The sequence below is a fragment of the Sciurus carolinensis genome, chromosome 9, assembly GCF_902686445.1.
Source record: "Sciurus carolinensis chromosome 9, mSciCar1.2, whole genome shotgun sequence".
Lineage (NCBI taxonomy): Eukaryota > Metazoa > Chordata > Mammalia > Rodentia > Sciuridae > Sciurus > Sciurus carolinensis.
Genome location: NC_062221.1, coordinates 138,372,263 through 138,393,850, shown reverse-complemented (window position 1 = coordinate 138,393,850; position 21,588 = coordinate 138,372,263). Strand labels below are relative to the sequence as shown.

General features: G+C 56.0%; 1 protein-coding gene across 3 annotated transcripts in view; it reads right to left on the bottom strand.

The window, feature by feature from the left end:
- Nucleotides 1-4,305: 4,305 nt before the first annotated feature.
- Ubash3a (ubiquitin associated and SH3 domain containing A) overlaps nucleotides 4,306-21,588 on the bottom strand; it is a 35,273-nt gene continuing 17,990 nt past the window's right edge. Inside the window, exons 8-14 of one of the 3 annotated variants that reach the window (XM_047565383.1) lie at nucleotides 20,376-20,475; nucleotides 19,403-19,525; nucleotides 18,038-18,130; nucleotides 13,985-14,129; nucleotides 13,311-13,417; nucleotides 12,490-12,599; nucleotides 4,306-10,211 (exon numbers count right to left, since the gene is read on the bottom strand). In XM_047565383.1, the coding sequence (XP_047421339.1) occupies nucleotides 10,065-10,211; nucleotides 12,490-12,599; nucleotides 13,311-13,417; nucleotides 13,985-14,129; nucleotides 18,038-18,130; nucleotides 19,403-19,525; nucleotides 20,376-20,475 (825 nt within the window). In that variant the 3' untranslated portion in view covers nucleotides 4,306-10,064. The remainder of the gene's footprint in view (nucleotides 10,212-12,489; nucleotides 12,600-13,310; nucleotides 13,418-13,984; nucleotides 14,130-18,037; nucleotides 18,131-19,402; nucleotides 19,526-20,375; nucleotides 20,476-21,588) is intronic. The other 2 variants (XM_047565384.1, XM_047565385.1) reach the window with 2 other exon arrangements.

Here is a 21,588-nt window from a genome sequence, read left to right as displayed (position 1 = left end):
CCAGACGTTCCTGTTCCTTGTTCCTGCTCTTGGGCAGAAGCCCAGTTCAGGGCCAGGCCCCAGCTCTCTCCGTTCTCTGAAGATGCAGGTGAGGACGCTGAGGTTGGGTTGGCCCTGAGGCTGCCCAAGGCTGAGAAGGACGAGGGCTGCGCAGTGTCCCCACACAGGGGAGGCAACGCGCTGTCCAGCAGATCAGCTGAGCCAGGCGAGGTGGCCGCACTGAACAACAGTTCTCATGTGGACACACAGGCCAGGTCGGAAGAGGCTGCTGAGGACTTCCATGCTCGGGAGGGGTCTGGGCCTGGCTTCCAAGCTTCAAAGGACAGGCCCACTCTTGTTGGGGCTGATGCGCGGGTGACTGTAACTGAAGGCCAGCGCTCACTGACCACCTGGAAATCGAGGCCCTTGGGGTTGGCAGTGGACCCACCACATCTTGCTCTGGGAATGGAGCAGCAAGGCCTGGACCACAGGCCTCTGCTTCCGACGGGTCCACATTTTAAGTCCACTGTTGAGATTTGCTGCTCAGAAACAAGATCACTTTCAAAATCTTACTGCTCACCGGCCGCGCACGTGATCCCCACGAGCTCTGACGGAGGTGGACGCAGGACCCAGGGTGTCCTGCGCCTGCTGGCACAGCACCCGCTGCCCCCAGGACCGAGGTGTCGTTTTGACTTCAAGTCTTGTTGTTTAGGAAGTGGATTCTGTAGGGACTTGGGTGCCATTGATGGCGATTCCCCTGATCTGGGTGAGGCAAACTGAAACCCTGCTGGAGGGATCCCATTCTAGATGCCAGGAAGAAATCGTGGTTCACGAGAGGAGGGTGAGATACCACGTTAACAAGAAGTCACCCTCATGGTGACTTTGGGGGCTCAGGACTTCGGCGGGGAAGGAAGTGTGCAGGTGGTACACATGGCAAGAGGGCCCGCTTCGGAGGTGGAGGCTGACGAGTGACCGGATTACGGCCACCTGCAGTGAGACCTCTACAGGCGAGAACGCACTTCTGGAAGGCAAAGAAGGTGTTTCTAGAGCTGGAACCGACTCCTGGGGACACCGTGAAATGACAATCGAGGATTCAGAATATCGTACAAGCCCAATGAGGGGCCAGCAGGGTAGGGAGAAGGGATTCCCAGTGTCCTGCTGTGGGCACAGTGCCGAGCCCAGCCTCAGCTGCTGCAGGAAGCCTGTCACGACAGGAGGAGTCATGGACGCAACGAACCCCACCTCTACTCCTCCCAAGCCGTCTCCATGGCCGTCCGGCCATCCGCAGCCCACCCTTGTCAGTCGGCCACCATCAACACTGCGCAAGACCTCCACCAGCAGAGAGATGGCGACTCGCTGAAGGCTCGGGGCTACTAGCAAGTTTTAGCAACAGAGAACTTTTAATCAGTCTGTAGATCTTTGGACAGTGCTACTGTACTGCCTAATCAACTGAAGTAGAGTGTGACCACAACTTTTGTAGGCACTGGGAATCAGATGAGTCTGTGTGGCTGCTCTGCTGTGATCTCTGTTTTGGTGGTCTGGAACGGAGCCCTCGGCCTCAGGAAGGTCCGCCTGTGTGGCTGGCCTGGGTGAGCAGGCAATCCTGGGCATGTTGGAGAAATGGTCTTTTCCTAACCTGCCGTAGCTTCTGGATTTATTAGGCTGCGCAGCACAGGAGAAGCACTTCTCCTGCTTGAATCAACGTGTCCTAGGTGAGGTGTTGCGGTAGCAGGTGCTTCAGATGGGGACCAGATTGCACCTCTCCTCTGAGATGTCAACTTGGGGCTTGGCCTCCGATGGCTCGAGGTGTCTGGCTAAGACTAGCTGTGCCAGGATGGACACTGCTCAGCCAGGGGAGGCTTCCGGTCCTTTTGCCAGATTAGTCCTGGAAAACATTACAGTTTTTCAGTGGATTTTTTGTGTTTGATATTTTATCTAATTTCAAACTTAGAGAACAGTTGCAAAAATAGCCAGAGAAACCCCTACACACTCCTAACCCAGATAGCACTTGCCTGCATTAGGCCCCGTGCGCTTTCTTTTGTAAGTTTGTTTATTTTTATTTAATTATTTCTATTGGTGCGTTATAAGAAGACATACTAGTGGGATTCCTTGTGACATATTTATTCCTGCATATAACATAATTTGGTCAAGTCCCATTTGCTTTATTTTCCCTGGAAGAGAGAAGTGTGCAGAAAGAAGGCACTGTGTGTGTGTGTGTGTGATTGATATATATATATATAACTACCTTTTTGGCAACCATTGGAGTGTAATATAATGCCTAAGTATTTCAGTGCATGTTTTATGATAATAAGAATGTGATCTTACATAAGCATAGTATAATTATCAAGACTAAAAAATGTCATGTTAGTATAATTCGGGAGAATTTTCCTAATCCACACCAATCCCCTGTCCCATAACGTCCTTTTTAACTAATGGCACTGGACGTTTGTCCCTGTGCTCATCAGGTATTTGCACAGCATCCGTTGAGAAATGTCTGCTCACATCTTTTTCCAGTTTTTCTTTTTCTTTTCCTTGCACGTTCTTCCCTTCCTTGACATAAGACCTCTTCCAGCCTGTGGACGATTTGTTTTCTGACCGTGGCCTTGATGAAACTCAGAGGTTTGACATTTTGAGGTCTTTAATTTGGGCGAGTCCCGTCACAGACTGGAGACTCTCCTGCTCTGGCTTTGTCTGTCCCTGGCTTCTCTGCTCACCTTCCAGTCGCGGGGTCCCTGGGGTTCATGCTGGAGCTTTGCAGGCCAGAAGGACAGAGGGAGGCAGTCTTCCATTTGTGTTTCCGCCCCTGCACTGACAAAGGCCAGGGACTCAGCTCTAATAATTGACACCGCCCCCACCCCACATCCTTCCTCCCAGCGTCCCCTCTCTGCCAGAACCGGTTGGCTTTTTCTCACTCTCTACTGGTGTCAAGTAGGGTCAGGTGTGACTTAATGAAGGGACACGTTCTGTGAGAGGCATGCATAGGCAATTTCGTTGCTACTTTCACCAGTTAGGAGGACTGCGATGTCACTGGTGATCTAATCTCTGAGGACTACCGTCATGTGGTCTGTAGCTGAAACTCTTATGTGGGCACCTAGCTGTGGTTACCTTTTGTCGTTTCTCCAGGGTCAATGGTTCTTATCTGCAGGAGGCCAGGTCTGGCAGGAACTGACCAGCCTCGGAGGGGCTGAGTATAACCCTGGGTGGGCACAGTTGTTTCCACCAAATGGCCTCATTATAAAGGCATGAGCAAGGATCCATCTTGGTCTCCATGTTTCAGACCCTGGAGTGTCCTGCCTCCTGCTGGCCTCTGCGGTCTCCTTGGCAGCAGTTAAGTCGGCAAGGCCATTAGTGGACACGAAGGCACAAGGAGCCCTCCTAGCACCGCTGAGATCTTCGCCCTCCCTCACACCTTGGCCCTGGGATCGCCTGGGTCTTGATGGACGTTCATGGCCTTGCTCACCTCCATGCTCTGCATGACCACGGGTCACCATCACTGCAGCAGCTGTGGATGGCCCAGGCTTTGCCCCCCACCTGCACCAAGGACAGGTTGCCTGTGGTGTGGCCTGTCTGGGGGAGGGGATTGCATCTGTATTAAACATCACCGATGTCCTCTGTCGCTTCTCCTAAGCAACATAGTGTAACAACGGTTTCCATAGCATTTACGTGGTATTGGGTATTATAAGTAACACAGGAGGGTGTGAAGGTTGTTCATAAATACTACACTATTTGATATAAGGGGTCTGAGCATGTGTAGATCTTGGAGTCCGAGGGGCCATCTTCCCGTCACGTGTGTGCCTTGCCTTCGAGCAACCCTGATAGGAACTCCTGATCACTGCTGCAGGCCTGTTCTTGGCATTGTCTGTGATGGCTTCCTCCACAGGGCCAGGCTCCCTGAGGGCTGGGCAGGCTGTCTGATCTGGCAAGTCTGGGGTGAGGCCTGAGAGTGTGAGTCTGCACACATTCTGGGGTGTTGCTAATGCTGCTTGGAGACCACGAGTTTCCACAGCTTGGTGAGGTCAAGACCTGGCACAGTCCAGGTGCCAGATGCAGGTGCCAACTGTGCAGCTCAGCTGGCCAGTGGTGCACTTGCATGTGGCATGGTTTCATCGTTGTGAATCTCAGGAGTGGCTTGGGGACTGCTTGAAATGATGCACACGTGACAGCTCCACATAGGAGGCCCTCTGTGTCACTGACCCCAGGTGACTAAACTGCTTCAGATTCACTCACATACAGTGATCCAGAGCACAGCTGCTCAACAAGAGAGACTCATTTTAAAACAATTTTTTACAATTTGGATTTTAAGAAGACATAAAACAGATTCCATGAAGCTACTGAATTTTACTGCCTTTTATAAATACAATATAGATGTTTTACATAAATGCCACCAAGTTATGAACTTTGACAAATTACATGATATATCAACATAATAAAATGTGTTATAACTGGGCTGTATTAGTTTTATCACCACAATAAAACAACTACCTAAATAATATCACATGCAATTACACTCAGGGGGTTATTTTGCTGTTTTATATGACCACGTTATGGAACGGGGCGAGGAACCAAGACCCCGCTTGGAGTTGAACTCTGGTAGGGGCAGGGGCCCCTCGCACTGCAGCCCTATGACATCACGGCAGGGTATGTGTGTGTCCATGGACAGGAACACAGTGAAAGGGGTGTGGCCCATGGGAGAGGAAGGGGCTGGGGGCCCAGGGAATAGCCCACCTGGAGCTTCTGCTGCCACTGAGGCACCCGGCTCCTGGATTGTGGGACCTGGTAAGGGTCATTCCCAGCCGACGCTCCAATGGCTGAGAAGAGGAGCAAGTTATTCAAATGCTGACCTGTGAAGACAGAGTAGTGTGGCCCTCATCGCTGCTGTGGGTCTGGGGACCGCTGATCTCTGTGCCCCATGGTCTGTGTGGCTTTCCACCTGGCCTGTGCTGGCCTCACCTGCTCAGCCTCAGATCTGTCTCAGCCAGAGGCCCAAGGGACTGCCGTGTCCTTTCTAGGTCTCTTTCTCAGGAGCACCCTTCTCTTGGGTACTCTGTCCTGCAATTTCTAGCTGCCACCCATACCCTGACACCTCTTTGTCCCTTTGAGTCCGCGAGACCTCGAGATCTTGGGGCTCTGTTCAGGCCCCTAACTGGTTTGGAAACTGCTTCCTGCAGAGACTGCGGTGAGCTCAGCGCGCCCCTCACTCCCCTTTCCTCCAGCTCTCGGCACGGGGATGCGTGTTGGTGCAGCTCAGGCAGCTCCAGGCGGTACGGGTGGCCCAGTTCATCCGCGTCCTTCCCTAGCTGCCGCCCTCCCGCCTGGCCCCGGCTGCCCCCGGCGCGTATTCCGTCCCCAGCACTGACGGCATCCCTGGCTCTTCTCGCCTCACAAGGCGTCAGAAGCAATGCCGGAAAGACAGGATTTGAGAAAAGAGCAAAGCATTCTGTAAAGGCTGTTATTTGGCATCTGGCTTTTTTCAGGAGTCATGTTTTGAATTGCTTCTCTTTCAAAAAATACCCTGAATTTCTAATTACTACAAAATGACTGTTTTACCTTTTTTTTTTTTTTGGCTTGTGTTGCTGGGATGGAGCCAGGGTCTGTGCATGCTAGGCAAGCCGCTACCACTGAGCCGTATTCCAGTCTTCTTTTATCTCTTCACATGATTTTTTGCATCCAAGAACAGAGAAAAATTCATTGAAGCCATTTTTCGTAAGTCCCCGGTCCTGCTGCCTTCTTTCTTCACAGAAAGTATGGCACTCTCTTGTATCCCTGGACAGCCTGCCTCCGTCCCAGGTGGAGGCCAGGTGGAGGAGAGACCAAGACTCACTCCAGTGCTCTTCTGAGTGGTCCCAGCTGTCAAATGAAGAGTGGCAGAGTGACCAGTGCAGACCAAGGTGTCTGCTCCAGCCTGCGTTGGTGACCGTCACCTCACAGCTGTCCTATGAGAAGGTACAGACAATCGTCCATTTTGTGGACGAGAAAACTGGTTTAGAGAGTTCAGAAACTCACCTGGGTCACAGAGTAGCTGGCAGTCTGGGCTCGCCTCAGAGTTTTCTAGCTGAACAGCAGCACCGGCCATGCGGCCAGATCTGAGTCTTCCTGTGCCTGGAAGTGACTTCTCCCCTGGTCCTGGGACCACAGCTCCACAGAGGTTCCCAGCTCACATCCGGGTCCAGGCCCTGACAGTTGCCGTCCTCTGGGGACAGTCCAGGCTGCTGTGGATACCGAAATCCTGGATGCTCCAGCCCATTGTGTAGGAGAGTGTGGTATTTGCATGTGACCTCCCGTCTTCTGTCTGCTCCAGATCACCCATGTGACCCACAGGATCACCACGAGGCGGCGCTGTGGCGATGGTGCAGCTCCTTGGATGCTCGTGCTGGCCTCACGCTGACCTTGTGCTGACCTGCCTGGCCTGGGCAGTGCTCAGACCCTGGGGGTCACGCAGCTTGGGGTCTACGTGCTGTGCTAGCTTCCTGGGGCCACGTGCCAGCATGGCCTGGGTGATTCTCCCGTGTCCTGAGGTCAACTGCCAGACCGAGGTGTCTCAGGCTGGCTTCTCCTGACCCCTCTCCTTGACCTGGACGCTCTGGTGACCCCTCTCCTTGACCTGGACGCTCTGGTGATCCCTCTCCTTGACCTGGACACTCTGGTGATCCCTCTCCTTGACCTGGACACTCTGGTGACCCCTCTCCTTGACCTGGACACTCTGGTGACCCCTCTCCTTGACCTGGACACTCTGGTGACCCCCTTCTTGACCTGGACACTCTGGTGATCCCTCTCCTTGACCTGGACACTCTGGTGACCCTCTCCTTGACCTGGATGCTCTGGTGACCCCTCTCCTTGACCTGGACGCTCTGGTGATCCCTCTCCTTGACCTGGACACTCTGGTGACCCCCTTCTTGACCTGGACGCTCTGGTGACCCCCTCCTTGACCTGGACGCTCTGGTGACCCTCTCCTTGACTTGGACGCCCTGTGTCCCCACGGGTGGGCCCTCTGGTGTGCCGTGACCTAATATACTCTTCTTAGAAGGGTACGGAGGTGGGGGCTGGGCCCACACCGACAGCCCCTTGAACTCGACTACTGCTTCAGAGACATGCTGCCACGCACAGTCCTGAGGCCAGGGCTTCAGAGGGTCTTCAGGGGACACTACTCAGCCCACGACCAAACTGGATCTCAGCAGCTCCTGTGGCCACCCCGGTTCCTCCCAGCCACTCGCAGGGACACGGGGGTCTCCGACTTTCTGGCTGTATACTCATAAGGTCACTTTTTTCCCTTTGACCTCTGACCCTTGCAGAACTTTTGATTCGGGGGCAGGGACACAGCCCAAACATGTACCAACATGAACATGAAGCCTGTCTAAAAATCTCAAAATTGATTCTAAAACGAGACTTTCTCTGGAGGAAAAGCATGATGGTTCTTTCTTCTTAGACGCAGGCAGTAGTTGCTGGGGGGTCCAGGCCTGGATTGGTGGCCTCAGGCCTGGCCTCGACTCTTCATTGTCGCAGGGTGCATCCTGGAGAGCAGACACTGGCTCTGCTGCCCAGCTGAGGCTGGCCTTGCCTCCTCCTCCGCCTCCTCCTCCTCCAGCTACTCCTCTGCTTTTCCAGAGCCAGGTGTGTAAGAACTAGGTCCCATATGCCCAGCATCGGGTGCCCATCATCCCCGGGCTGGTGTCTCCAGTGCACAGGTGCAGAGTGGAAAGGAGAATGTGGGTGGGGACAGAGCCGAGGGTCCATGGTAACCTGTCCATTCCCAGAGGGTGCCAGCAGGGGTCAGCCGAGGCTCAGAAACACGAGGCCTGACCCAGGGAGAGGAAAGAGTGAAGCGTGCGGAGGAGCGTCCCGGCCCCGTCAGGTCTTAGTTGAGCACTGGCCCTGCAGAATGAGAAGCTTCCACGGGCTTTTCGCCTCTGCCCTTTTCCAGTGCAGTCTGGGCTCTGGAACTCCGTCTTGGCCATGAGTCATTCCTTCTGAAAAATGACCCAACTGGGGTCTGGCTAGACCCAGAATGGTAGAAAAGGAAGGACAGGTGTTTCCTGCACGCTGGACGGGGGAGCTGAGACCCCCGTCTGCCCTTCTCCCTTGCAAACGGGTCAGCAGCACCCACACCATGATCATTCCGATCCTGGAACCAGGCAGGGCCTGGGGATGCCAAGCCTCACCCTGGAGCTGAGTCCAGGGACGCAGTGTAGACCAGCCTGTGCTGTGACCACGGTTTGAACTGTGCCCACCTGATGTACTCCTTGCTTGTGTCACGGCTGGTAGTGTGGCAGCAGGCTCCAGGGGAGGACACCAGGAGGTGGCTGTCCTCCACACCCTGTGTGGGGACGAGCAGTGTCCCAGAGCTGCGGGCAGGGTGGCTTGACAGCAGGAGGGGCTCCCGCCTGCCCCACCTGAGCCCATTGTCTCCCGTCAGGATCTGCCGGCACTTCTGGGGTTGCTTCCCCTCATCTCTGCCATGCAGAGTGGACACAGGTGCACCCAGCAGAGGCTGTGCTGGGTCTTGGCTCTCTGCTGCGGTGGCATCCCCAAACGTCTTTATGTTTGGATGCAGAAAAAATAAGTCATTAGTAAAATAAAACTGGGCAACCCGGCGTATGGTTCTCTTGGGAGGGCGCCGGACCAGACGGCAAGCCCCGTTAGTAGGTGTGGCCTCCGTCATCAGGACAGGGTTCTGACGGCCTTGGGGCGTTTGCCATCTTCATTTCTTGAGAACCCTTTGTTACTTGCTCCAGCTCACCTGGGCGATGGCAGGAGGCGAAGGGGCACAGCTGGCACTTCTCGCGCAGCCTGTTTGTTCTGTGAAAGGCTGGTCGCGGGTCGCCACGGCCCCTCATGCAGCAGTGAAAGGGTCTCTGGAGAAGAAGGCTCTCTGGTTTTCACTGCATCTTGGCAGGACTTTTGCCTGTAGTTTAGGACCTTGTGCATGGGCTGTGCGGACAGGTGTGGCTTGTGAGGAGTTGGGGGACACTAGTGGGGACACCCATCCTCTGCTGATCACCTTCTTCAAAGGCAGAGCCACCGTGGGGTTTATGCCATCAAAGGGCAGGCTTCCCTCTGCTAGTGGCCTTTCTCTTGATTCCCATTAAGTCAGAGGAACCCACTCTTCCCTCTGCAAAGTCCCCACCCTCTCTCCACTTGATCAGAGCCAGAAAAAGGGGAAACTAAGAAAGACCTACAGCAAGAGGGTGTCTCCATTCCTTCCCTGCAGACCCGTGTATAAGCAGCCTGACGTGCTTGGAAGGACAGGGCTGCGGCAGGCTGAAGAGAGACCCCAAAGACATGCACGTCTCAATCCCTGCAACTGTGGACATGTGACTTTCCATGGTAAAAAGTGTGGCTGAGGATCTCGAGATGAGAGAGGATCCTGGATTATTGGGAGGGCTCAGGGACATCACAGGGCACTTGTGAGAGAGGCAGGAGGCTTGGGACCGAGGCAAGGGGACAGAGATCCGGGATTGCTGTGCTGCTGGCCTCTGGCTGCTGGAAGAGGCAGGAGATGACACTCCCAAGTCTCCCGACCCCGACAACTACCGACCCCTTCTGACCTCCAGAACTGTAAGAGAACAAGTTCATGGTAAAATTTGGGCGTTGTTTCCACTACCACTATGCTAGTGGTCATTTACTGCAGCAGCAACAGAACACTGACAGGGGAGGTGTCGCCGCCCAGCGGCAGTTCCTGCCTTGACTGCGTGGACGGGTCCCTGTACCGCGTTGTTGACTCACAGACCTCTTCGCTGGTGTGCACATGGACAAAGAGCGATGGACAGACGAGGGAACGTGGTGGGAACTGGACCAGGAAGAGCCTACAGAGTGCGTGCGTGCGCCTGCGATTCCTGGCCCCCACACACAGGGTTCCTCGTCCCCCGCCCCAGTGCAGCTTTGGAGTCCCGGTCGCAGGCCTCCGCGGGTGCACCTGGTGTGACATTCTAACCTGGCTGTCGGCTCTGGGCCCTGATGGCCACTACGAGGTGGAAGCAGGCGGCGAGCATGCTGGAATATTAAAGTGCACCCGTGCTCTCGCGGCAGCTCAGCGAGGCTCAGGCGCCTTCCCGGTGGCAGGGTCACGCCGCCCCTTCCCGTGAACAGCTTCACTGGGCTCCGTGGCCTGCGATCCAGTTCCTCCAGTCGAAGGCTGAGTTGGACCCGTGCGTCAGCGTCCTCACGGGCGGGTGGGCCAGTTCCCACTTCCCTTCCTCTTTGCTCTCTTCACAGAAGCACATTCCCAGACACGGGATCTGCAACAGAGGTTTGGACCCCGGGTCAGTATTTCATCACGATCTGTCAGCTCTGGGTTGGTTTGGCAGGCACTCCGGGGCTGTGCATGGGGACTCGATGGTCCCTGATGCCTTAGAACCCGTGCCAACATCGCCCGTGGTGGTCCTCACCTGCGCTGACTGACCCCCCACAGGGGACACCTGGGGACAATGGTGTTTGTCACCCCAAGGGTGGAGGTGCTACTGACTTCCAACAGGTGAAGGTCCAGGTACTGCTGAGCACCCTATAATGCAGTGGCCCTGAGAATTGCGGGGTCCTACTCTCCCGGGTGCCAAGGGAGCCCTGATAGGCCCTCTGGGAGTGGCTGTGTTTCCCCTTGGCTGCACAAAGGCACAGCGTGGGTTTCCCGACTGCACGGAAATTGCCAGGCGGAGCTTCCAGCCACAGATCTTTGTAAAATGAGTGTGCAGGATGGGCAGACCCCCGAGCTGAAGGCCTTCTGTCTGTTTGCATGTTTTGTTCTTCTTGATTTCCTTGCTCTTTCTAATGTCTAGAAAATCTCTGATCAGGTGGAAGTTGCAAGAATTCCAGCATGCAGTGGGATCAAGTGGAGGCTGGTGTGGACTCAGGGCAAGTCTCTCCTCTGGCTTATGGGAACTGTGGGGCTCGGGGTGGGCGTGGCAGGGTGGGCAATGGGAAGGTCCTGATGTTCCATGTGCGCGGCCCCTGGTTTGAAGGCCCATCCTTTGGCAAAGCCCCTTCGTGAAGTTCTGCCGTGCCCAGGTAGATCTAACTTATCTGGGGCAATGCTGGAGTGGATGCCAGATGGTCAGCACAGGAAAGTCCTAGGGATTTGCATGTTCAGGACTGGCCAAGTATCCTGTGAGTGGGCGGGAACTTTAGCCACAAGGACAAGCAGGTTGGAACAATGTCCCCTCCAATCCTAAGTCAGTGTCTGGTGTGTAGCGCGGTCGCTCCTGTTGGTCACGTGGGAAAAGAGGAGCCCGGGTGGGGCCTTGTGTGAGTGTGTGGCAGCGGGAAGGGCTTAGGGAGAGGAGGGGTGCCCGAGGGTGTGTGGGAGGGGACTCTCGGACAGCTGCAGGGGCACGAGCCACGTCCAGGTGGGTGGGCGGCCGGAGGAGGCCCCAGGGGAAATCTAGGGATGCCTCCCAGCGTGGCCTGGTGGGGCGGTGTTGAGGTGTCACATCTGGATAACGGCGAGCGGGCCCCCAGGAACCTGGAGGGCTCTGAATCATCTGGGCCGTGGTTGGGAAGCACCATCCTGGAGACACTGCCTGGGAAGAACGTTTTTGCTCCCGTCTAGAGGAGGAGGGGCCCGGAAGGGAATCTTCAGGTGTCTGAGGCCTGAGTCCAGTGGTGTCCACAGCCTGGAAGGATCCTCACAGTGACCTAGCAGGGAGGGCCTGGGAAGGCCACGTGCTCCGTGCAGGCAGGGTGCAGGTCCTGGTTGTGTTGGGCCTGGGTGTCTGGCTGCTCTGCTGGCCCCAGGCCCTTTAGAGGGCTGACCACCCTCCTGCCCATGCCCCTGCCTTATGGCAAACAAGTGTGACAACTGTGGCCAGCATGGCCTCCTGGCTGTTTCCTGTGAAGGACCTGAGGGCAGGGACCCACCTTCTATCACAGGTATGAGTTACACTTGGGATTTTCTTGTTGGAAACATAAGGGCCCTGGGCAAGTCCAGCCCTGAGCAGCTCAACCAGGAAGCAGGAGCCGTGAGCTCCTGCCAAGCTCCTGCCTGATGCCATTCTTCCTGCCTTCTGGCCAGCACCCCCTCTGCTTTGCAGAGCGATGTTCCGCTAGGTCCCCTGCACCTTTGTTGCCTGCCTGTCATTAGGAATTGACATGGCCCAGCCCAGCACCTGGGCGCTAGGTGGCTCCCACAGCGCACATTTGCTCTGTCGCTGGTGACTCCAGAGACAAGAGGGGGGAGGTTCTTTCGGTCCCTCAGTGCCCCTGGCAGGTCTGCAGCAGTCTCCTGATCCAAACTGCCCACTCCTTATCAGACTACGTTTTGCTACAAGTGACGAGGAATCATAATGTGAACTGAATTTTTAAAATCCTGCGTCTTTGTCTTCACACTGTTGGCAGCAAAGAACCCAAGTCACAGTGCCAGTGGTAAGGACAACAGGCCTGTCTGTCATCCCCCTGCCAAGCTGCCCTTTGCACAGGAGCTGGTGGCACCTTCTTTGGGTTCTGTCGCCCTGAGAAGGAGTGTGACAGCCTGTGTCTTCTGGCTGCTTGACTTAGTGGCCTGAACAATCGAGAACAGGCACGTACCTTCCTCACCAGCTGGGCAAAGTCCGCGCAGTCTCGGGGTGGCAGCCCGAGCAGGGGCCGGGTGCAGGAGTCCAGCGCTGAGCCGTGGCTCACGATTAGGATGACGCCCACTGTAGACAAGAGACACCTCAAGGTCACAGCAGGCACAGAGCCCCTTCTTGGACAAGTGTCCTCTGAGTAGCTGGGCGGCTGACCACAGCTTAGTAACCCTGGGGGTTCTGCCGCCTCTCCTGGGTGTGCCTTTCTGGTAAGCGCCCCCCTTGTGGAGTGTCTAGAGGTGCAGCACCCGTGGGCCAGCTGCAGGGATGCAGTGGAGGTGATCTGAGCCACCACCCTCTGGTGACTGGCTGCCGGGGACTGTCAACCACGGACCAGGTGTGGTGGTGGCTGCCGTCCAGGACTGACTACATCGATTGCTTTAGGTGATCAGCCGGTTTATCACAGTGGGCCTGCAATGACGTCGGGGTCTGGTGAGGGCATTGAGTCCACAGGCTGAGTGAGTGTCCCCCAGGTGATGTGAGTGTCCCCCAGCTGGGGGCGTGGGCTGTGGCTGACATACCCCTCTGCCCAGCAGTTGGTTGCTGTCTCTCCCCGGCTTCCTGTTACCTGGCGGCTGACCTGAGTTACTTGGACACAGGGGGGTTGTCCGGGCTCTGTCAGCTCCCAGTACCAGCATCAGGGGCCCTGTCCAGGTGACAGTTACTGCGGCAGTGGAGGTGGGTCCTCCGCTGACTGGAGATCGGGAGTGGGGGAGGTTGGGGTGCTAATGGTTCAGAAGGTGAGCCCCCCAAGGCTGCTACCACTGGAGGCAGAGGACTCACCGTCCTGGGGACAGGCGCTGAGGATCTGGCGCATGCTCACTGAACACCTGTTGACATACTCCTCGTAGCTCTCTGCAGGCAGGAGGGAGCAGAGGGGAAACGCAGGCCTAGGAGGAGGGCGGGGGGCTGGCTGCTGCACAGGCTCCTTTGGTGGGGCCTGGGGTGGGCGTTGGGGCAGCTGGGAAGGAGAACGCTCTTCTAGGCGGCCCCGCCTGGCAGGGCTCCTGGGCCCACGGTCAACAGGGGAAGGCACTGGAAGGGCTGCGTTCTTACTGAACCCCAGCAGCGCCCTGCTCGGCAGTTGGGCCTTAGGAGGGAAGGACCGACGGGTTCCCCTTGAACACACTCAGGCCAGGCTCCTCCTGAAGCCTTCCCTATCAGGCCCTGACTCAGGTGCCCGCAGGTGACGTCGATCACCCTGGCTTGCCCTCACCAGAATCCTGGCAGGTAGGCTCAGCGACTTTCCACCCACTGCCCACCTGTTCCTGGGCCATGGATCCCCGCCGGCCCTTGCCGTACCCAGAACCGAGCCCCATCCTCTCCCGAGCTGCAAAGTGCCATGGCAGAGGTCCCTCTGGAACAGTCTTCCTTGCCATCTTTCTCCAGAGTTCTGACACTTCTCTCTTTAACGGGAGCTGGGCCCAGAGGAGGCAGAGAGCCTGAGGAAGGCGCACCTGTAGTCGGGGTCCATGTTGAAGTTGGCCTCCTTCAGCTCTTGCCAGGTCATGAAGGTCGGGGTGCTCTTGCTGGCCTCCCATTTCATCCACTCAAAGATCCCGGGCTCCACTCTTATCTTCATTTTTTTCTCCAACCTGAGTTCTGGATTCAAAGGAGAACAAGTGTTTACCACGGCAGGGTCTGCTTTGCCGTGAGTAAATAGGTCTCCCCACCTGAGCTGACTTACACACAAATCTGAAAATACCTTTCAAAGATGTGAATTTTTTCTCGATAAATACTGTTCTGTGATTAAGCTCAGCAGTGCTCTTTCTGAGACCCAAGGTGCCAGACAGTGAGAGGTATCAGAGGGGTGAGGACTTTCTGTCTGGAAGGGACAGGCTCCCTCCCAGGAGCTGGGAGGAGCCGCAGGTGGCAGGCTCGACTTGACCCCCCAGAGGACTTAGAGCTAAGCCACCATGAGTCTAGCCATCAGTGGGAAGGATATGGCCCTCCTGGAGAATGTCAGTAACATGAGGCACTGTCCTGATGGACACTTGGCCCTGACTGGGTAAGTGCTGAAGGACAGAAGGGAACCGTCTCCAGAATGTTCTGACTCCTTGCAACTCACCTTCCCAAACATTTTATGTCTTGATTAAAAGACCCATCAAGTAAAGCCGTCCATTTTTGCAGGGGAGAAAAAAGATTTACTGCTTTTATTTGAAATGGGGAAAGTATTATTAAATGCAAGTGTTGGAAATAAAACGTTTCCCAAATGTATGAAGTTCATGGGACAGATTTCCGGACCAGGCACGTTGACATTTATGAAGGAATTAGACTAAGGCTCCCGCGTCCTCCCAAGACCATTGTTAAGGAGATCACAGGAGGAAGCTCTGGGGAGCTTCCAGGGCCTGGCCAGCGAGCTCCCTCTGTGCAGGATGCTTCCGAGGGCACTGCACTGTGGGACACCCTTTGGTTAATGGCCCACCTGGACACTCATTGATGTGGAATTTACATAAAGCTTTATATGTTTGCCTCTCGGATCTGCCTGGAAAACTGGTTGATCATGTTTGAGGACGTATGGGGAGGATTGGGTTTGCTTGTTCTTCTGAGGTAACAGGATTTATAAGCCAGTGTCCTTTAATCAGCAATAATAATAATACTACTAATAATAATCAGTGATTAGAGTAAAAGTCAGAGATCATGTTAGAGATACGGACATCGCCATTGTCAAATGACATTTTTGAGGACTTTTGTTGTTCATGCCAGAGGCCCAGGTAATAGAGGTCAAGAAAATATTCACAAGATCTGGAAAAAATTCATTAACAATATGGAAACATAAAGGATGACAAAACAGATAGAATCATGAACGGATCTCAGTCGTGCTTTCCTGCTATGAAAGCTGGACTCGAGGACGCTTTTCATGCTTCCCTTCCTGTGCTGTTGCTGCGAGACGCGGGGCGGGAGAGGAGACCAGGTCCTCACTGGAGAAGGACCTGAGATGTGGCCCACGGAGGCCCAGGCGCGAGGCCTGGGGCGTCTGGCTGACACCGGCTCTCCTGAAGGCGCCAGTGGAGGGGAAGTTAAGCCAGTTTTGAGAGACTGTGGAAAATCGCGACCGATGCAACCACAAAAAGCCTCCATAAACGGCAGGAAGTGACAGGCTAGGCAGACGGGGGAAACTGAGGCGCAGCCATCGCCCTTTGTGGCTTACTGTGTGCTTCTTGCTGTGTTCACTCTTACTGTCACCGTTGGATCAATGATAAATGTACTGGCCCCAAACAATCCAGGGCTGAGATCATTTCCGGTGTGTGTTGCTTCATTCCATCAGTCGCTGAGTCATCCTCAAGTCCAAAGCTACCTAGAAATCCGCCTAGAAGGGACCGTGGGGCATGGAAGGACCTGGCCTTGGTGTCTGTGACTCTGCTGCCCTTGTCCTGCCAGCTAAGGGCAGCCCTGAGTGGCCACTTCTCCTTTCTCCTTCCTTCCTGGGAGGGTGTCCAGAGAGGCAGGGAGAGCCCGCCACCCTGGGGCTCGGGTCACCTGGCTTGGGTATCACTCTGAAAAAGCAGCCAGTCTCTTCTTGGTCTGTTCCCCAATACTGGGGTTCATGCTCTGCCGCTAAAGGAGACCCCAAAGGGTGTGTGTGTGTGTGTGTGTGTGTGTGTGTTCATGTGTGTGTGTGGTGTGTACCTGAGTGCTCTTTGGGTGCACATGTGTGGTGTGTACTGTGTGCTTGCTGTGCACACGTGTGTGGTGTGTACCCATGTTTCACATGTGCACGCGTATGCTGTGAACTGTGTACTCTCTGAGTGCAAGTGTGTGGTGTGTACCTGTGTGCTCTGCATGTGCACATGTGTGGTGTGTACTGTGTGCTTGCTGTGCACACGTGTGTGGTGTGTACCTGTGTGCCCTCTGGGTGCACACGTGTGGTGTGTACCATGTGCTCTCTGTGTGCACGTGTGTGGTGGGTACCCATATGTTTTGCATGTGCACGTGTATGCTGTGTGCTGTGTACTCTCTTGTGTGCATGTGTGTGGTGTGCCTGTGTGTCTCTGTGTGCATGTGTCTGCACACACGTGTTGGTGGGGAGGGATGAGGGCACTGGCAAGCCATCGTGGGTGGAGCCACGCCTTCCATCGGCCACACAGGCAGTCATGCACTGGGGATTACAGGGCGCTGCCCCGGCTGGCTTTAAAAAGCTGACTTTGCCCTTTTATCTTCACTGGCACCATTAACTGAGAAACCAGAGGCAGGGAGCGATGCAGTCACCATGCAGACCTCCCGCACCAGCTGAGGTAACCGGCATTTCTGTTGCAGGGGGTCGGGGTCTGATGTCACGAGGGTGTGTGACCAGGAAGGAGGGGGTCTGCCAGGTGGGAGGCAGGTGGAGTCTTCTCAGCGTCCCTGCGTGCGTGGAAGGTGAATTGCTGACGAGAAGCTCTTGTGTCTGACAGTTAGAGACCGGTCACCAAACAGAGTTCACGAAAGTGCAGGAAGGGGCCATGGTGCCAGGGGCCAGAGCTGGTCCTGAAGGTGGCCAGCCACCGCCGGGCACCTGGATCTGGAAGGTCCCTGCAGAGCCGCCCCCGCAGGACGGGAGGTGGAGGAGGCTCAGGAGGAGGCCTGGCTCTCCCGTCCGGGCCACCCACCGTCCTTCCAGCAGGCCTCCTGCCCTCTGCGCCCGGTCACTGCTCCTGCCTCTGCCGTCCCTGCAGGTGCTGGTCTCCCTGCCCCCACCCGCTCTAGCCCTGAGCGCCACTCCTCTCCTGCCACTGCCTCCCCAGCCCGCCCAGGGGCACTCTGCCCGCTCCCCATCCTCCCTCACTGCCTTGCCCTCACTGCTCACCCCAGCCTTCATCAGCTCAGCTGAGGAGTCGCCGGGCCCACCCAGTGCCCCCCGGAAACTCAGGCAGAAGCTGTGCGGCCCCGGTCATTCTGCAATCCCAGCCCTGGTGCGGCCCCTCTCCCTGACAGCTTCCGGCTTGGGTCTGCTGGCGGCCTGACTTCCTGTGTTTCTGAGACGTGGAGCAAGCCCTCCCAGCATGCGCCCGCCTGCTGTGTCTGTGCCGTTGTCTGCCCCGTGCTCCCCGCACACCTGTCCCTGCCTGGGGAAGCAGATCACATCCCTCTTCCCACCAAGGGGAGCGGATGGGGTCCAGAAGGGGGAGCAGAGCCCAGGCTGCCGTCTCCTGTGGCTGGAAGCTACAGAAGGGTCACCAAGGGCTTCCTGACACAATCTGCCCAGGACACACAGCACGGCTCCCGTGGGCAGCTTAGAAGAGACCGAAGCAGTTCCCAGCTCCCTAGGGTTTCCAAAACCTCTTTCCAGGTGTTTCCTTCGACACCTGGCAGAAGGAGGCCCAGGGGAACGGCTCGAGGAGGCGGTGCTCAGGTGCCAGCTCCTGCTAATGGCAGGCCTGACTCCAGCAGCAGTAGCGGCTGGGTGGGCTGCCAGCTGCCCTGGGGCTGGCCCCTCACTGCCCACCATGAGATGGTACCTCCACTCCCTCCCCTCTCCCCTCGGAGAACAGTCTAGGCCAGATACAAAGCCCGCTGAGGGCCTCACCCACCTTCCAGGATGTGCCTGGCCGTCTGCACACAGCGGAGGGCTGGGGAGGTGAAGACCGCCGCGAGTCTGATGCCGCTGTCCATCAGGGCCTCTCCTGGAAGACAGCGAGTGGAAGACGCCCTTCCTGAGGCAGCTTCCTAAGGCAGCCCAGGAGAGCAGCCCAGACGGCGGCTTCTGCTGGGGGCAGACAGGGTCCCAGGATTTGCGTGCACACCTTGCGTGACCTTCCTGAATGTGAGCGTGACCAGGAACACCAGTCACTGCTCTGTGACTATGGCGTTATATGGAGGAAGTCAATGACCCAGGGGGCCTGATGAGCCAGGTGAGCATGAGTGAGATCCCCTCCAGCCAGTCACAGAAAAGAAGTCAGAGAGCTGAAGCGAGAGGGATTTGGCACGTGAGAAATTCTCCATTTCTGCCTTGCAAGAAGGGCCCCCATGACCAGGAGTGTGGGCAACCTCAGGACCTGAGAGCAGTCCCCGGTCAACAGCCAGTGAGGGGTCTCAGTCCCACAACTGCGAGGGTCAGCCTTCAGCCAGAGTCTGGTCAGGGACCTGTGAGCGCCAATGGGAGCTGGATTCTGCTAATCCTCTGATTTCTGGCTTTGAGACTTGAGGCAAGAACCAGTCCTGCCCACCTGGGTGTGATCTGCTCACACACGAGGGTGCTGTTTAACCTGTTCTGCAGTAATGGCAAACTCAAGGCCTGTGGGGCTCACTGTGGGACTAGCCTGGGGACCAGCCAGCTTTCCTGTGCTATGGGAAGTCCCACTCTTAGAAAAGAAGTGAGTCCCTACAGTGCAAGCCCTACACTGCCCAGAGCCAGTGAGGGAATTGCCCCAAAGAGATATGCGGATGGAGGCTGAACCCCAGCTACCTCAGATGCAAACTTATTTGGAAACAGGGTTTTTGTAGAGTGCAGTTGGCCTCCCTTATCTGTAGGATCTGCATCCAAAGACTCAACCAACTGTGGATCAAAAACTTTGGAAAAAAGATTGCATCTGGGCAGAACATGCACAGCCGTTTTTCTTATTATTCCTTAAACAACAGTCTGTTTATGGAGCATGTACGTTGTGCTGGGCACTGTGTCACCTAGAGGACAGCAGTGCACGGGAAGGTGTGCATAGGTTCTATGCAAACACCAGGCCATCACACAGGGACTTGAGCCTCCCAGGATTTGGTACCTGAGGGGTTCTAGCTGAGTGACACTGGGTGAGTTGCCTTGCCTCTCTGTGCCCAGCCTCCCCCAGCAAACTGAGGAAATGCCGATACTGACATTACAGTGCACGTGGAAGGGTGGTGACCTTGTAGCTATGAGGGTCACCCTATGACTTCCAGGTGTTCCTGCCAGGTGGCCTCAAACACACCTGCTAGTCTGGATTGGAAAATTCCACAGGATGACAACGGAGGGTCGTTTTCAAAGTCTTTGATGCTGCTGCTCCGTCTAGGCAGACTGCGAGGGAAGTTCAGATCCGGCCTGTAGTATTTTCCTAAGACAGAAACAAAAGAGCGTGGGATGTTCAGGGCTGTCAGATTGGCGCAGATGTGTCCTTGTGTGCAGGCAAGGTCCCTATTTCCGTAACTGTCAAGCGTCCCAACTCATGCACCGTGAGGGGCTCGATTCCAGGAGCAGAGGCCGCTTTGCGGTGCACACATTTCCTCAAGTGCGGAAACTGTGGTTGCAAACCGGGAACCGTGAACCTCCTTGCCCTCCCAGAGGCCCCAAAAAGGGTCACTCACATAGTGAAGGCCCTGACAGAGAAGCCGGGTCTCTGTGGTTGAGGTGGCTCGACTGGGTAAGAGTCCCAAATTGGCATTAATTAATGGAGAGCGATCTGACCTGCTCCACAGTGTTCAGTGCCTATCTCTTGCGGGACAGTGTGCACACGGATCTAGGTGGTCTGCACTGGGCGTTACTCAGTGGCCTGAGGGCAGGACTAGAAAATCGAGAGTGTCGAGACCCCTCCCCACTCGGGGGCGGCATAGCAAGCACCCTGGTGCATTTTGAGTTTGACCTTGAGCTCTAAGATCTGCCAGTCAGGGTGCAAATCCTGGCACATCAGCACCAGCTACGTGAGGAGGAGCAAACAGCCTAACCTCTCCTCAGCAAAGAGGGTAAACGAGATTCGTTGCAAAAAGTCACTGAGCTAATGCTGGAGCCCAGCGCCCGGCTCAGACACATGTCCAGCAAGCACCAGGGCCAGTTCCTCTCCATACGCTCCATCCTCTGTGCAGAGAAGGCCGCCATGGCGGAGTGCTCTCCAGAGCGAGCCCGGAGCTCCTGAGCGCTGGCATGTTCCTCCTGCCGTTCTGCTGCGGAGTCCCCTGGGCTGGACCTACCCTCCGGAGTGGTGCACTGCTGCAGCCACGACTTCCCGAAGACCTGGTCCACTCTCTCCCCGTGGCGCACCACCAGCACGCTCCTCCTGGAGATTGTGGCCTGGGGGTGGGGAGCAAGGGAAGCCAAGTGGTCGGTCAGCCTTGTCCAGGCAGCATCCCTCCCAGCCTGGCAGCAGGCCTGGGGGAGCCTCTCCTCATGCTGGTCGCTGGCTCTGCCCACTTGCCAGAGCCTTCACAGGGGACAGGAATGGGGAAACGTGGCAGTTCCTTCCGCCTTTTCATTTCCTGGGCATTAGAGTATCAGGAAGGAAATGAAGAGATAGGACTGGCCACTCCATAGCCCAACAAGTCCTGTCTCTTCACGTCTTCATCCCTGTAGAGAGGCGTCTTAGGATGCGCTCACTCGCTCTCCCTACTGCTGTTTTGTACTCGATTGCTGCCATATTTCTATCTGTCATCCATCGGTTGTCCACCGTCTCCTCTTGTGCTGGCCCTCCTCTTCCAGGAGTCCCCAGGACTGCCCCTGTGCTGGCACATGGAGTGGCAGCTGCAAAACTCCTGTGGCTCGGGTGTGTCCTCTGCCTCTGAGCACCAGGGAGAAGCCTTCCCTTCAGCCTCCTCGCTGCCTTCTGCAGCTGGTGGGCTCTGGTTTCCTGGGTGCTACAGGAAAACAGAAGAGCTGCCCCTTGCTACCCATGGAGTGGAATGCAGGACCCCTTGGAATACCAAAGTCCATGGGCACTCAAGTCCCCTAAATGAGATGGCACAGTATCTGCGTGTAACCTACACACACCCTCCACGTGCTTCAGATCACCTTCTTATTGCACCATAACATTAGTACTTTATAAATGCTGTGCAAATAATTGTTTGACTATATTCTTTAGGGAATAATAACCAGAAAACAGCTGGTGCAGATGTGCTATAGTTGGATCTTGAATGCTCCCAAACGCCCATGTGCTCAAAGTTGTGGTTCCCCGTTGGTGGCACCTCAGCAGATGGTGGGAACTTCAGGAGACGGGGCCTAGGTGAGGAGGTCAGGTCCCTGAGGTACACCCTTGAAGCGGGTAATGGGACCAGCCCTTTCTCTCTCCCTGCTTTCTGGCTGCCATGAGGTGAGCAGTGCCTCCACTCTGGGCTCACGCCTTGATGTTCTCTGCTGCCACAGACCCAAAGCAACAGGGCCAAGTGACTATGCACTGAAACCGTGAGCTCA